The sequence below is a fragment of the Desmodus rotundus genome, chromosome 1 (assembly GCF_022682495.2).
Source record: "Desmodus rotundus isolate HL8 chromosome 1, HLdesRot8A.1, whole genome shotgun sequence".
NCBI lineage: Eukaryota > Metazoa > Chordata > Mammalia > Chiroptera > Phyllostomidae > Desmodus > Desmodus rotundus.
This window is the reverse complement of record NC_071387.1, coordinates 11259700-11276683: the sequence shown is the minus strand read 5'-3', so window position 1 is coordinate 11276683 and position 16984 is coordinate 11259700. Positions and strand designations below refer to the sequence as shown.

The following is a 16984-nucleotide window of genomic DNA, read 5'->3' as shown; positions in this document are numbered from 1 at the left end:
TAGGATATCCTCAGATCGTTTATGTTAAATGTGTTTATGAACACTTACTTATGTTTATATTTTTATACCAAAGTATAAAAGTGGTCATCTGAGAAGGGGGGATTATAAAGATTTTTCCACTTTCTCTCCTTTGCATGTCTGCATTTTCTGTAAACAAATATGTTACTTTTAAAATTGTAAGTAATTTTTAAATTTACAAAATGAATTAATTTTTAAAATCCCGGCCTGACTTCCATTGCCAAAGTAGTTATCAAATAGAATAAGGTATAGATAGGAAGGTTCTTTGACAACCATAACCTCAGGGATCATTATCACCCTGTTTTTGTTTTTAGTATGATTTGAGTGATTTTACACGTGTGAGCTCAGGTCTTTATTAGGCATCTCACGCCTATATTCCCCAGCCCCGCCTTTCTGACTCTTGCAGCTAGGATAATTAGCATTAGTCTAGCTCCTAACTTCTTCCCACAACCTCCAGTTGGACTAAACATTCTCCGTCTCAGCACGAAGGCTGTGTGGACTTTGTCAAGTTCTGTGTGCTTCCCATTTCTTTAATGCAGGTGACGGCTCAGCAGCAGGAGATGACAGTCTTGGACAGGCAGCTAGGGCATAAAAAGGAGGAGCTGCATCTACTCCAAGAAAGCATGGTCCAGGCCAAAGCTGACCTCCAGGAAGCTCTGAGACTGGGCGAAACTGAGGTAGCTGAGAAGTGCAGTCATATTAGGGTATGTTTTCCAGTGGATTTTCTTAAGAGTCCTGGGATATAGTGCTGTAGGTTTATTTTGAGATATTTTCATTGGTTCCACCCCAAATGCAAATATAAATTCCTGAATCTTGACCCCTCTGTAACATCTGTTTGGTGTGTTATATAACTGTGCTGTGGCTGTTAATGTATAGCCCTCCTAATAACGTTTTCTGGACGCGCCCAAGGTTTTCTGCCTCTGCCTTTCTCATACCATTTCTTCTCCAGGAATTCCCTCTCTGAGAATGTCCATATCCTACCTGTTTTTCATGGTCCAGGTTCATAACACTAACACTTCCCAGACTTTCCCTTTACCCTGGAAGGACTTCCTCTCTCTTCTGAGTTTAGCAGCACTCTGCCTGTTTCCTAGGGCATCTTAGCCTTTCCTGATCACGTTTATGTTCCCAGCCTTGCTTCCCCACAAGGCACTAAGCTCTATTGTATCTCCTTGAGGGCAGGAGATACACCTGAATCAGCTGTGTTCTCTACTACAACACATTGCCTTGCACGTGGCAAATATTACATACACATTTTAACTGAAGATAGTACGTTTCTTTCTTACTTCTATTATACAGAAATATGTTAGTGTAAAATACAGTGCTGTTCTTGACATAAAAGGCAAAAATGAGCTTGTTTCCAAATTAGAATTTCTATAAAATGAGGCAGTTAATAACAGAACTGATACTAAAGTAATTCCCAATCATAATTTTGTGGGGGGGGGGTGACTTTTATTTATTTCTTTTCACACAGGAAGTAAAATCTCTTCTGGAAGAACTGAGTTTTCAAAAAGGAGAACTGAATGTGCAGATTAGTGAAAAAAAAACTCAACTTACTCTCATAAAGCAGGAAATTGAAAAAGAAGAAGAAAATCTTCAGGTAGTTTTAGGGCAAATGTCTAAATATAAAACTGGTAAGTTTAAAGGAAAACAGTCGTATAAAGTCTCAGGTTGGAAATGTCTATATTCCAGGTCACAGAAAAAAATACCAAATTGTCAAATAAATTTGTTTTATTTTGAAGTTTAACCTTACTACTTAATAAGCAAAGAAAAACATTATAAAGGGAATATGACATTTTCTGCCATTTAAATTGATAAAAGTTTATTTAAAAGCAGAATAATCATTCTCATTGCTGACCCAGGAGTGATGAAAGAAGAGTACTTACTTATCAAAGTATAAACTGGAACATTCTCCCAGTGTTGCAGGACGTGTAAAATTCACACCTATTGAAACGCTTAGCCATTTCTGGTTATCTAGAGAAGGCAAACATACATGCATACCACAGGAATATTTTTTTAAGAGAAGCTTTTATTTCCTTGTTTCACAAATTAAGCTGCCCGAGTTGGTTACTTGAAGCAAAATCTGTGACAAAATTTAGGAGTAAATGACCAATTTAAAAGCCATATTTTAAAAATCGAATGACATGCAAAAATGCTGGTGAGGAGGGTGAAAAAAATAGGTAAAAACTGAATACAGAGACTAGTCCAAATTCATTTTAAAATATATGTGTGTGTGTACATGTACTCTGGAAGTACATCAAACTGTGATTGCAGTAGATGGTGGGATAATTATGGTTTTTTTTTTTCTTTTATACTTTTTTTTTCAAATTTTCTATAGTTAGCAAATAGTTTTATAATCAGAAAAAAGTTACTGTTTAAAAATCTGTGTTTCAAAGGATAAAAATTTGTTATGTAAATCTTGACTTACATATTTCAAAGTTTTTCCTATTTATTTTGATTAAAATTCTTTTAGGTGGGATAAATGCTTTTAGAACTAGATTTCTATTAATGTTTTTGTTAAAATGTTAAAATTAATGCTTAGCAATACTTTTAAAGGGTTTTTTCATTAAAAATACAATCAATTAGCTCCATTATTTCAGCACAACAAATATTTTTTATCTATTGTTTCTTATATTGGTCAATAGAATTGTGTTCTGTTTCGTTTTATAAATGTTTCCAAGTTCATTTAATAGCATGGGCCATGCTTTCTTTCTGTTAGAGCTAAAGAATATTCTGGACATGTTGCAACTTGAAAACAATGAGCTACAAGGCTTGAAGCTACAACATGACCAAAAAATGTCTGAGTTAGAGAAGACTCAGGTTGAAGTGCTGGAGGTAATGAACAGAGCCGTTTTACCCATACCAAACTGCACTCTTTGTCTTTCAGCGTGTTTGAGTCATCTTTTATCTGATTTAGGCAAAACTGGAGTTAGAGAATTTGCAGCAGGCAGCCCTGCAACAGAAAGGGGAAGTAGAGTGGCAGAAGCAGCTTCTTGAGAGGGACAGACGGGAAATAGAGCGAATAACTGCTGAGACCCGAGCATTACAATCATGTGTTGAATCTTTGTGCAAAGAAAAGCAAGATCTCAAAGAGGAATGTGACAGTTGGGAAAAGAAGATGGCACAAACCAAACGGTGAGAGCAGGAACAAATAAGTTTTCAAGTTCACTTCTTGAAGGCTAGGACATTATAGACAACACTATAAAAAAATTTGGAAAATAGAGAAAAGGGGGAAAAATAGTGTACAAACTCAGTATCACAATAAAATTCACCAGTAGCATTTGCAGGTAAATTTCTTTGTATGTTTTTCCCCCCAGTGCATTTTCTTAAATAACCTGTTTTGTGTGTGTGTGTGTGTGTGTGTGTTAAGTAAAATAATACATTCTGGAAGATAAAAATAAATGGAGAAATACACCTTGTTTGTGGGTAGGAAGACAATATTGTTACAATTCAGTTCTTCTCAAACTGATCTATAGATTCAAAACAATTACAATCAAAATCCCAACAGACTTTTTAAATAGAAATTGACAGTCAGGTTCTAAAATTCATATGGAAATGCAAAGGACCTAGAATAAAATCTAAAACACTTTAGCTATGACACCAAAAGATCTTTGAAAAAGAACAAAAGTTTAGGGCTAACACCACATCATTTCAAGAGTTAGTATATAGCTATGGTAATCAAAACACCGCAGCACTGGTGTAAAGATGGACACACACCAGTGGAACAAAACAAAGTCCAGAGATAAACTCACTGATGTGTGGACAGCTGATTTCGACAAAGGTGCAAAGACATCTGCTTCAGTAGAGGAAAGAGGGTCTTTTCAAAAAATGTTTCTGAAACAATTGCATATCCAAAACCAAAGAAGAAAAAACAAGAACCTCAATCCATACCCCACACTATATATGAAAATTAACTCAAAATGGACCATAAATGCAAAACCTAAGCATAAAACTCCTAGGAAGAAACCTTTTGTGACCTTGGGTTAGGCAATTTTTTTTATCTATAAGACCAAAAGCATAATCCATAAAGGAATACATCGATAAAATTGGACTTTATCAAAATTTAAAATTTCTCCTCAAAAGACACTGTTAAGATAATGAAAGGACATGTAAGAGACTGCAACCACATATCATAAAGGACTTGAACCCAGAATATACATATATAAAGAACGCTCAAAATTCAAGTAAGAAAATGAACAATCTAATTTTCCCAGTGGGCAAGAGATTTGAACAGACTGTTCATAAGATACTTGAATGGCAAATATGCACATACAAAGATGTGCAACATCATGGACCATTAGGAAAATGCAATTAAAACCACAGTGAGATTTCATTACACACCTATTAGAATGGCTAAAACTAAAGACTGACCATACCGAATGTTAGCGAGGAACTTTCACATATGAGAAGTGGGAGTGCAAAATGTTCATAAGACTGCCTTGGAAAATAGTTTGGCAGTTACTTAAAAATTCAAACATACACCTACCAGAAGATCTAGCAATTCCACTCTTAGGTATTTACTCAGGAGACACGAAAGCTTGTGTCCATACGAAGGCTATATGCTAATGTTCATAGCAGCTTTTATTTGCCATAGCCAAAAACTAGAAACAACCTAAATGTCCATCAGCTGGTAAACAGAGAGACAAATTACAGTGTATCCCTACTGTGGACTACTACTCAACAATAAGAAGGGACAGAGTTGATACAACAGCATGACTGAATCTCAGAATAGTCTGTCTCAGTGAAAGAAGCCAGACAAAAACAAGTCCATACTGTGTCCTTCCAGTTATGTAAAAGAACGCATGCTCACACACGTCTACTACAGACAGACGCTGTTTTACAAACTACTGTGTTTCTTGCTTTTGCACTTACCAGAAGTTAGGGATCCATTTGATTCACTCAGATTTTTGGAATTCTTAGTGTTAGTCATGTTTTTCTTCCTGATTTTTCTAAAACTTCAATTTAGTGAGTTAATTTTTGAAAAATCTCCTATTTGGAAAGCTGAAAATAAGGTTTCTTATGAAAATGAGTTGAAGAGCCTTAGATTTTTTTAAGATTTATAATCATTGATATTCCATAACTACATTGTGAAAGCATAGCACTGACCCTCCGTTGTCTCTTATGGTGCTTGAACGTTTAATATTTGACAGTCTATTCTCTACTCGGACAGCAGGGTTTTAGCAGCTACAGAAGAAAACAGCAAAGTGGAGCAGTCAAACTTAGCAAAGCTGGAATTGGGCGTCAGAAAGCTGCAGCAGGAACTAGACCGACTGAACCGAGACAAGCTCGCTCTGCATGAAGACATGGCAGCAGTGCAGCAGCAGCTCCGAGGTAGGAGGCAGCACAGCAGGAGCTTCTGCCCTTTGTTAGCACCGTCTTTTAGTAGTTTGATCTTCTTGTAGAGTAACTCATGCTAATGGGCACGGGATTTCTTTTAGAAATGACAAAAATGTTCTAAATCTAGATTGTGATGTTTGTGCAACTGTGAATATACTAAAAGCCACTGAATTGTATACTGTAAGTATACTGTAAGTGGGTGAAATGCATAGTATATCAATATCTAAACCTGTTTGAAACTAATTTTCATTCCTTAAAGAATAATTTTAAAAACAGCAGAAAGATGAAATAAAAATTACTATTATTTAAACCCGCAGAGATAATTCCTGTTAACAATTTGGTGAATGTCCTTCCAGATTTTTCCTACGGATGTGTGTATAGCTTTAAAAAGAAAAATAAAGATGCAAATAATATCTTTGTTACCAAATCTTTATAATTAATTATCATTATTTAGGAGAATTTACTAGGTAATTCCAGCTAATAACATACTTGTTGATTACTTACTATGTCTTAGACATGATGCAAGTACTTTATATACATTTTCTAATTTAACCATTCTAACATTTTTATTTTACCCATTTACAAATGAGGGAACCTTAGTTTCTTTGTCACTTGCTAAAGATAAGTGACTTGCTGAAGTTCACAGAGCTAGTAAGTAACAAAACCAACACAGATATAAAATTTATTCCCAAGTTGTCTTCCTGAAAGGTTGTACCAAATTTGTTTCTACCAGCAATGTTGAAGGTACCTGATTATAAATCATGCTCTTCATCAACACTAGGCATTATCTGTATAAATTTTGGGGGGGGGTTTGAAAATGAAGATCTTTAAAAATCCTAGGCTCCGAGCCCAGATCTGGGCAAAGAGAGAGGTGCATGTACCTCTCTCTTTGGTCTTTAAAAAGATAGTGTGGCATAGTCATACATTTTCAGAAATACATTTAAATTCACTTCCCCTGCTTTTGGAGGGAGCTAATGGGAATCTGGAAAATGCATACATATGCGCTTCTTATACATGTAAATGTTATTTCTGTAGAAAAACGGGAGGCACTAAACTCACTGCAGGAAGAATTAGCTGATGTTCAAGACCATTTGAACCTAACAAAACAGGTAAGCCTAACGAGTGAACTTCTAGTAGTATCCTGAAGGCATGCAGACAATTGGTTGAAATATCAGTCGAATAGGCTGGTTCCTTTTCATACTATCAGGTCCCATAAGGCCATTTATATAGCACAAACATATACACAAAAATTTTGATGCAAAACAGTGATTTTCTAATTTATATTAGCCCTAGAACTCCTGATTCAAACAACATTTTTCTCCAAATTAATAAATAAGGTGGCAGCTAGACCAGAGCCCAACCCCTCAGCAGCCCCTGTGGAGGCTTCAGGGACCAGATGGACCATCTCTCATCTGTAACACAGATGAGAGACTGCGCTTAGACTTGATCACCTATTGAGCTGCAGAGTAACTGCCAGAGCTGAGCCCTGTCTTCTCAGATGTTGAATAAAGTGGATTCTTGGCCCTTATACTTCTGGTGATCTACTTAAAAGTATTTCGGTGTTGTCCTGTGAGAATAGTGTTTTATATATTATGTATTTTAAATCCTCACCTGAGGATATGTTATTGGAGGGTGGGGGGGAACAGAGAGATACAGAGAAAGAGAAACATTGATGAGAGAGAAACATCGATCGATTGCCTCTCGCATGGTCCCTCACAGGGGATTGAACGAGGAACCTAGGTATGTGTCCTGACCAGGACTCAACCTACAGCTTTTTTTTTTTTGGTGTACAGGATGATGTTCCAACCAAGTGAGCCACCTGGCCACAGCAGAATAGTATTATATTTTAGGTTTCAAAGAACCTCAAGCAAGTTCTGGGCCTTAGTTTCCACTGTGTAAATTAGAGGTTTGATCAGACATCTAAATTCTCTTCCTTCTACCTCTAGAATTTTGTGTGTCTTAAGATGTTTAAAATGTAAAATCAAAGTATGCTATCTTTAAAAATCTTACATAGATTCTCACAAATATTTTTTGTGTTGTTAGAAATATGGTAACTTAAAAAATGCTTAATTTGAAGAAAGATGTATTGTTTTCTGAGTTTTTTAACCTGTGTATTTCAAATGATAACAAAACCATGACTTAGGTTCATTTTCAATAAGAATTAACTTTTTGCACAGTTTTTCTTAACACCCTATTAGCAAGCCTGTGAGATGGGCACTGTTCAGTCCCACCTCAGTGACAATGCAGCTGAAGCTCGGAGGAACTGAATCTCTAAGATTCTGACATCTTCTGTCATCTTATTTTTTTAGGTACTAAAAAGAAGGTCAATGGTTGAGGTCTGGGAACCTTTGTATAAGTTTGTTGTTTGTTGAGATAATAAAGGATGTGGAACTTTTATTTTATCTCATTTTGTTAGACTTGGCAGATGCTGGAGTGGCACTAGCCACTTCTAGTAAAGATAAATTTGTTAGAAGTTTCAATGTATTCTTTCACCTAAAGGACCTGCTCCACACCACCAAGCATAAGGATGCACTGCTCAGTGAGCAGAGGAGGCTCCAGAAGGACATTGGTGAGTGGACAAAGAGGTGCGAAGACTGCCAGAGAGAAGGGGAGACAAAGCAGCAACAGCTTCAAGTGCTCCAGAGTGAGATTGAAGAAAATAAAGCCAAACTAGCCCAACAAGAAATGGTACTACACACTTATGATTTTATACAACAGGAAACGCTTTGTCACTCATGTGAGCTTTTCTTCCCCCTGCAGAATGCTGCTGAGAAGTACCCCCATGGGACTAGATTCCCTTACCTGCTCTGTGTAACCAGGGGATATTGCAACCAACTCTCTCTTGGTGTTAGTATTATGGCCTTAGAACATTGGTCCTATAAACCAGTGGTTCCCAGCCTTTTTGGCACCAGGGACCAGTTTCATGGAAGACAGTTTTTCCATGGACTGGGTTGGTGGAAGAATGGCTTTATAGCCTGCCACCAGATACAGCTTAATTGTCCCTTGCCACTCGGGGTTTTGAGTCTGCAACCAATTGATTTATTATGGTCTCTGCGCAGTCAAACCTCTCTGCTAATGATAATCAGTATTTGCAGCCACTCCCCAGCGCTAGCATCACCGCCTCAGCTCCATCTCAGATCATCAGGCATAAGATTCTCATAAGGGGCACACAACCTAGATCTCTTGTGTGCACAGTTTACGGTAGGGTTTGTGCTCCTATGAGACCTAATGCCGCTGCTGATCTGACAGGAGGCGGAGCTCTGGTGGTAATGCCAGTGATGGAGAACAGCTGTGAATACATATGAAGCTTTGCTAGCTCGCCAGCCACTCACCTCCTGCTGTGCTTCAGGCTTCAGGGTTCCTAACAGGCCTGGGAGTTGAGGACCCCTGCTATAAAGAATCTTGATGGCTACATGTCATTTGCCGCTTGAATCCCCTCCTTAGATGCTGGCCAAATCTTTTTGCTGTCCTTGCTTGGTCACCTTAGTACAAGGAGCTCACTCTGTTACCATGGGCTGTTTCCTACTCTCTATTGAACTGAAATATACCTAGTGTCCATGAAGGTTACCTCATCTGGGACACTATTTGTTACTGGATAGTAACTAAAGTTGTTCTTTATTAAGATGTTTCAAAGACTCCAGAAAGAGCAAGAAAGTGAAGAAAAAAAATTAGAAGCCAGTAAAGTGACACTGAAGGAGCAGCAGCACCAGCTGGAAAAGGAATTAACAGACAAGAAAAGCAAACTGGACCAGGTGCTCACAAAGCTGTTAGTGGCAGAAGAGCGTGTTAGGACCCTGCAGGAAGAGGAAAGGTGGAGTGAGGCCCTGGAGAAGTCGCTCTCCCAAACCCGTATGTATTCTGGAACATCACATGTGGAGGGTGGAGGGTCATCTGGTGTCCTGTAAAGTGTGCATGAGATCCAGGCCCCAAACATAGCCCTGAAAGGAAAGCACGTACGCATGGGGTCCTCCTAGCCCTGCCTGTGAGAGGGGAGGAAATAATTTCTTTATGATGGTGGCTTTTTATCTATTGGCATTTGAGACTGACTGGTAAGCCTTTCTGCTTTACCGTATTGTCTTCTTTGAGAACACTATCCCAAGAAAGTGGGACATTAAGGCAAAGTAGTGCCAAAAGGTGCTCTATGAAGTCCATTATTTATGAGTTTTGAAAACAATACCCATTTCATCTCAACCAATGAAAGAAACAATATTAACTCTTCTACTTCTATCCAAATTTGACAGTAACAAATTTCTTTCAAATTTGACAAATACCAAGATACAAGTATTTGCCTTTAGGTCTGTTTGTTCTCTCTTAAGCTGTATATAAATGAAATTGACATGGGAATCCAGGGTAAATGACTGTTCTAACATCAATAAATTATTTTTTTTTCTGCAGGGTTTAATAATGACCAGAAAATGTTGTTCCCTCTCCCCACCTCCAAGTAAACTCACTGGACTTGGGGATCTGAAAGGGTTATTCCTTTATCCCTGAGAATTCTTGATAGACCCAGACCCAACCATTTCATTATGAAAATGAAACAGCAACAACAACAAAAAACTTTAAAATAGTAGTATGACAATGCCAGAGGTGTAAAAAGTGAAATCTGGATAGGGTGTTACTCTAAAGAGGGTGATAAGAAATAATTATTTTAGCTGTCACTGGTATTTATGAGCATTATTTATTGAGTCTCTCTATGTACAGTGTATTTGCATGCATGATTCCCACTGAACACCGGGAGATAGGGCCCCCTGTAAAACAGGGCTTGTGCCACTCCTAATCTTGTGTTCTTTGCATGGGACTGCCTCCTGTGAAGGAAGAAGCAAGTGCTGGTGTGCCTCCCTTTATTAAAATCAAGGTTTATAAATAACACTTCAGCAGCCTGTTCCATGTTCCCTACACTTCAGGATTGGTGCTGTTTTTGAGTCAAAGACTCAAAAAGGACACAGTAGCTATCACTTTGGAGTCAGGCCCCCCAAGAGCAGTTATGTCAAGAGACACCCTTATCTTGGCCTCTGGTGTGTCAGGGGGTACTTGGAAGACTCGGTGAGGGAGGGGTGTGAGGTGCATCACTCCTCCCTCATATGCAGTCTGCCCATGTGGGAAGGAAAGCTCTGCCCACAAGCCAGTCCAGGCCCTCTGGCTAAAGTACTAAAAATGCTCATTTCAGAACAACAGCTTTCAGAACGGGAACAGCAATTAATGGAAAAGTCAAATGAGCTGCTGGCTCTCCAGAAAGAGACAGATTCAATGAGGGCAGACTTCAGCCTCTTGCGGAACCAGTTCTTGACAGAGAGGAAGAAATCCGAGAAACAGGTTCTTAGCCTGAAGGAAGCACTTAAAGTCCAACGGAGCCAGCTGGAGAAAAATCTTCTTGTGAGTACCTGCTGCCCTGGCAGTTTGAGCAAATGATGCATTTAAATGTTTAAACTGAAACACTGCTTCAGTGTAGAGGAAATAGATTACCTGTCAACCCAACTGTTGCTTTTGGTGTATTTAGGCATAATTTGTTCTTGAAGCTGATGGTCGATTTTGCCTGAGTCTGGGCTACAGCCCTCGAGAAGCCCCATCTGGCTGGCTGGAAAGACGGTCCTGTGAACAGACCATGTCAGCACGAAGCAGGGAGCACTCTCAGTTAGCCAGCGGCTGCTTACCCTCCCCCAGCGGGGAGGCGGTGCAGGGGCTCTGGGGAAGTAAGGCGGCTGAAGGCATTTACATAGCTGCAGTCAGCGCTCACTGAGTTTTCTCAGCCTACCCTCTCCAGTCAACGTTAGCTTTAATTAATCATTACCCTAAAACCAGGAAGCCCCATTTAGCATGCTTTTATTCCTGAAATAAATTTTGGGAGGTAATACTCAGGTGAATTCTAAATCAGTTTATGGTGGATGGAGGCAGAAGGGCAGCAATAAGGACTGTCACAGGGATGGGTTATCTGACTCTCTCTGGGGGAGTTCATGAAGCCCTGTGGTGTGCATGGAACTTTAAATCATGTGTGTTTCCCAGACAGTGATAGATACTCTTACAACTAATGATAGGGCAACATGATTGTAAAGATAATATGCAGCTACCTAGATTTTAATCTTCGCAGATAATTAACATAGCTCACAAAGGGAAAGTAACTTTCAAAAGTAATGTTGCAGATCTTGGAGTCAGACTTTGGGCTAATGGACTCTGAGAAAGTATGTCCTCGCAGCTCTACCACAGCTTCTAAAGAAGGCAGGTAGAACTACCTGCATTTTACAGCTAGAGAAGCTGCGGCCCAGATGGGAAATGAAGTTACTGAGCTAGTGAGTGTGTAAGCCAGGAACGACGTCTCCATATGCTGGACCACAGAGTCATTTTCCTCTTTCCGTGCTAGGAGCAAAAGCAGGAGAACAGCTGCATGCAGAAGGAAATGGCAACAATCGAACAGGTGGCCCAGGACAATCATGACCGGGCCAGGCGCCTGATGAAGGAGCTCAACCAGATGCAGCACGAGTATACGGAGCTCAAGAAACAGGTGTGCCCTGCAGCCCCAGCCGGTAGTCCTGGGCAGAGAGGACTTGTGAGGCACACTCACGCCCCAGGGCCTCAGACAGAGTACATTTCTCTAATAGCTCTTAAAGAGAAGTATATCTTTGTGGAAACTGAAAGCTGATGATAAGAATGTCTGTTAAGTCAAGTTTCGTTTTCTAGTCTTAAAAAAAGTACTTGTTCAAAATACACTTTTAAAATTCCCTTAAATTCAGCAAGCTTTTTATGTTAGTTTTGAGGAGAAAATGAAGTTCTTTTGCATAAAATTTTATCGTGTCCCAAAGACATGTATTGAAATGTTAGCTTTTAGGTCAGAAACAAGTCTGTAAGCACCAAACTCCCAGGCAAGAAAAAGTGACTCGGGGGAACCTTCGCCACCCTGCAGTGGGTGTGAGAGGAGTTCCCACTGAGCCCGGATCGTCTCCTAGATGCCCCCGGTGTCCCTTAGCCAGTGTCAGTGTCTGGGCCACCCAGAACTCTTGGCGGGCTGCTATGGCCACTCAGTTGATCCTGCCAGTTTGTCCTTTGGACAGCCCCATGTGGCCATTCGATTTCATCTGTGTCTCTAAACCACCCGCTATAGTCACCCACTTTGGTTCAAGAAAAAAAAATTTATTTAAAGTCCCCAAGCCCCTGCAGGCTTGGAAGGGCAATTAACAGTGGTGATGACTACATTATCTTCACTAACCGTTTTTTGGAGAGAGCCAGAGTAGTCTCAGGTATTCGACACAGCCTGTCCTACCTGAAGAAACCTCTAGGCTGCTCGAACCACCAGATTTTTCACCTAGAGAATGAAAGCATTTCACCCGATCACTTCTAAGGCCCCTTGCAACATTCACGCTTATCATCTAGATCACTTACGACCTGTTTCAGCAAATGGCCGTTTTCTCTAGTTGTCATTTATCGGGTACCACTGAGGTGTTTCATATAAATTCTCACCTAGTTCTCACATTTTGAGTGCAAGGTATTATCTTTGTGTGGAAATGAGGTAGCAGGCTCAGAAGTTGGTGAACTCGCCCTAGCTCATGTGGTCAAGTTTACTGGCAGTGAGGCTGAAACCCTGCTGCGTCTCATCCAGAGACTGGCTCCTGCGGAGTGCCACACTGTCAACGAGCACCACGCCCATGCTCATCCAAGTGGCCCTCGCTCCACTCAAAGGGGCAGTGAAAATGTTTACTTGGCAGCTTATAGGAACTTCAATAGTTGAAAAACCACAAGCTTTGGACGTTTGTAGATCTTTAAATACATGACACATTAAACAGCTCAATTCCGAGTCGGTCCCAAACTTCACCAGTGGCCTTTGACTCTCACTCTTCAGATGGCGAGCCAAAACGATCTGGAGAGAAGACAAATGGAAATCAGTGAAGCGATGAGGATGCTGAAATCTGAGGTGAAAGATGAAATCAGAACCAGCCTAAAGAATCTTAATCAGTTTGTTCCAGAACTACCCCCAGACCTGGAAGCTGTTTTGGAAAGGAATGAAAACCTAGGAGGAGGGTTGGAAAGCTTGAAAGAGAACTTTCCATTCACCATGAGTGAGAGACCATCACCTTTTGAAGAAAAACCTAATTTTTCCCAGGTTCACATAATGGTAAGGGTTAATCCTGCTATTCTCTGGAGTCATAGAGGATACTTTGGTTCCCACCTCCGCCCGGATTAGCTGAACATCAGACTTGAGGGTGGGGAGGGCAGGAGGAGGGAAAGGCCCATTGGTTACTGGCAGCAGTGTGTGGTGATTGATGTTTCCCTTTCCCTCTGAAAAAGGATGAACACTGGCGGGGAGAAGCACTGCGAGAGAAACTGCGTCACCGTGAGGACCGACTCAAGGTTGCCTGTCACAAATACATATATAGCCTGTTTCTTGGCATACTGAGGGGAGTGGGGGAGGTTGCTTGCATTCAGCTGCTGTTGGCTGCATTGAAGCGCACACAGCAGTTGTATGGATTACGTGGTTGAAGCTCAGAGAAGTTGGCGTCACACAGTGAGCGGCAGGGACGGCGCTCAAAACCATGAATTCTGCTGTTAAGCCCAGCATTCTTTAAAGTGTAATGCTGCTTTGCCTCACTGAGAACTGACAGAAAGTAAGCATTTGGGACAGGAAAGGGAGAATGATAACACGGAGCTCACAGGCCAGTGGTTGGGGGAAAGGTTGGGAGTACAGGAAAAGCAGGCTTGGGTGTCAGACACGAAGTCGTGGCTCAAAGCACATTGAGTTTGAAGGCCTTACGACTCGTCCAGGGAAGCCTGTCTATCTGTAGGCAACTGAGGAGAGGAGTGCAGAATTTAGTGGTCGGTGTTGACCTAAAGGCTGGGGGTAAGAGCCATAAAGTGAGAGAGAGGTAGAACAAGAGAGGACAGAACACGTCTTTGGAGAACAAATACACACACCAGCAGCTACATCTTCCAACAGCGCAGATAGAGCTCACTCCCTTCGGCGCAGGAAGTCCCCGTAGACTGAGAGCAGCATTTCAAAGGTGCAGCACTGAGAAGCCAGAAAGTAGTCTGGGCTTGAGGATTAAATCCATTGTGGAGGACACTGAAGACATCATGTATAAACAAATCTTCTTCTGAGTCTGGGCAGAAAAGGAAAAGAGAGGAGGCAGTAATTTAATGGGGGATCTGGGGACGTAGAGTTCCTCAGCACGGTTACAGTGGGGAGAACAGGCTGAGCAAAAGGCCCACTTAATGGCAACACAGAATGGTACGAGTTCACGTACACTGACAGCAGTGTGCACCTCCAGATTTTTTTTTATTTTTTAGTTTTTTAGGATGGGAGCATTTCCAGCAGCCATTCCTACTTTATAGTAGTGAGACTTGCCTATCAAATGTTAAACGTGAGGAAGCTACTGAGTAACAGTTCTGGTACATTTCTTCTGTATAAAACCCTAAATTCTACCCTAACACTTTCAGGCCCAACTTCGACGCTGTATGTCCAAGCAAGCGGAAGTGTTAATCAAAGGGAAGCAGCAGACAGAGGGCACTTTACACAGCTTGAGGAGACAAGTTGATGCCTTAGGGGAACTGGTCACCAGCACGTCTGTAGATTCCACATCACCTAATCTGTCTCAGCTGGAGTCTTCTTCCCTCACAGAGGACTGTCAGCTCGGACCGAGCCAGGTAAAAGGGAGCTCTTCGCAAGGGGTCTGACCTAAACTTGGAAAGCACCTGAAAGCTTTGGGGTATATAATCTAGAGGAGACTCGGAAGGAAAAAAAATGCCACCTTCAAATCTCTGGAAAACTTGTCCTAATTAAGACTTGTTTTTGTCATGGTCCCTAGAAAAACTGCAATTGACCGGTTGGTAGATGTAGAAACTGAGGTCCTAGGAAACAGACTAGAACTGAAGACTGGATGACCAGTGGGACGTGCTTAGTTCTGCTGTTGATGTCCTCCACTTCCACATTCCCCTCTTCTCCACTGGCTCATACAGAGTTTAGACCTGGGAGGCCAGTGTGAGTCCTGGGGTAGTCGGTCTGTCCCCTGGATGCTGGGGGGAGGGGACTGACTGACTGTGCCTACTGTTATTATTCCTCAGCAAAGTTTGAACATAGACCTCTTAACCCAGGGTCTGTTTTCAAAAACCCTGAATTTCACAAGGGTTGCCTGAGTGACTTAGATACGGTTAATCTTCTAAGAGGAACATAAAATATACTCATGTATTTGGTAAATAGTAACACAGTACTACTATCAGAGACAGATAATAGCTACCATTTCGAGTGCCCACTGTGCTGGTACCAAACCCTTTACAAGTATTTTCTCTTAGTCTTTACATCCTGGGAGGTAGGATAATCCCTTTATACAGATAAGGAAATTGTGTAAGATGAAAAATGAGATCATCACAGGAGACAAAACCAGGACTTAAGGGCTAATCTGTCTTTACCAGAGCAGTATATGGAATGGTTGAGCCACAAGGAACATTCAAGGACAATTGCCTCTTTAATAGGCACAAGCTGAGTAGCAACAGAGCCTAGATTTAAATATGATTATTTTGCAACCTTCTATGGTAGGACCCAAGTCAGGTACAGGCCCAAACCATCATGGGCCTCCGGGTGTGCCTGAAGGAAGAGGGTGTTAGGTGGCTTTGGAGATAAGACCACCTGCCTCCAGCAGTTGGAGGTGTATGCATAAGGGTTTGGGAGCCAGGTTCAATGAAATCTGGCAGCAGCAGCCAGAAGAGTTCTGGTGCTCTAAATTCAAGAGAGTAACCGAGGAGGGTTAGAGGTACAATGGATAGGAGTAAGATTGTTAACATTTTTTTGGAGTCTGGGGTAGTAATCCAGGTCCCTGAGACAAAAGCCTCTACTACACTGGAGTTAGGGAGCTAGCTTCTGAGCCTAATACTTTATCTCCCTTTTCAGAGCTCCTTCCAAGAAGTTCTACAAGGTCCGTCAAAATCACGAGACAGTTACCGACACTGATGCCATTCCCAGGTTCCTGCTCACAGGGTACGTACCTGTTACAAATAGTTCTTTTAACCAGCACTTTCAGTTGGAAGATCTTGAATTATAGTTTATTGTTGTCTTAGGAAAAGTAACTTTTAACTTTAACCTTTTTCTCAGATAATTTTATAGTGATTCATCTTAAAACATTTTTCCAAAGAGGTATTCAAATATACTTTTTTACCTATTGCTGCCATGCTAGTTCTGTTCATTTAAGACCTGTTTTTACTGTTTGAAGATTTTTATCCTCTTTTTTTGTCTTACTATAGGAAGAAAAAAATGGTTCAGCCAGATGAGGAATACTATCTTGCATAAATATATGAGGAAAGACCTTCTCCACTACCTCATGAACTTCATAGTTGGGATGCCATTTGGTTTATCAAGATCCAGGGATTTCAGATGCTGCAGCTCCACTGTGGTTTATCTCACTTGTACCATTAAGGCCAGGGTTTTTTTTGTAAATCACTTGTACATATGGGAATAGCTGTATACAATTTAAACCAGGGTATTAGATGGCTGAGCATTTTTTTAAATCTTTGAAATGTGTTTTTTTACAAAACCAATGATGAACATAACTGCAAATTTGAATCTATAAACTGTTAAACTCTAGTTACAAAGAAAAAATATACGTACTTAGGCCCCCCCTTCATTTATAAGTGTCGTAAGTTATTTTTGAATTTGCTT

At 40.8% G+C, this 16984-nt stretch overlaps 1 protein-coding gene across 8 annotated transcripts in view; it reads left to right on the top strand.

Annotated features, from left to right (window-relative positions):
* Positions 1-16938, top strand: part of CNTRL (centriolin) — an 81025-nt gene extending 64087 nt beyond the window's left edge. For 4 of the 8 annotated variants that reach the window (XM_053921142.2, XM_045196965.3, XM_045196963.3 and 1 more), the window contains 15 exons: positions 558-722; positions 1490-1649; positions 2735-2850; positions 2933-3150; positions 5186-5346; positions 6388-6461; positions 7852-8040; positions 8976-9201; positions 10520-10725; positions 11708-11848; positions 13181-13453; positions 13627-13689; positions 14773-14979; positions 16220-16306; positions 16570-16938. In XM_053921142.2, coding sequence (XP_053777117.1) covers positions 558-722; positions 1490-1649; positions 2735-2850; positions 2933-3150; positions 5186-5346; positions 6388-6461; positions 7852-8040; positions 8976-9201; positions 10520-10725; positions 11708-11848; positions 13181-13453; positions 13627-13689; positions 14773-14979; positions 16220-16279 — 2259 coding nt within the window. In that variant the 3' untranslated portion in view covers positions 16280-16306; positions 16570-16938. Of the gene's footprint in view, positions 1-557; positions 723-1489; positions 1650-2734; positions 2851-2932; positions 3151-5185; positions 5347-6387; positions 6462-7851; positions 8041-8975; positions 9202-10519; positions 10726-11707; positions 11849-13180; positions 13454-13626; positions 13690-14772; positions 14980-16219; positions 16307-16569 lie in introns of those variants that run through there. The other 4 variants (XM_045196966.3, XM_024562591.4, XM_045196967.3 and 1 more) reach the window with 3 other exon arrangements.
* Positions 16939-16984: the final 46 nt, after the last annotated feature.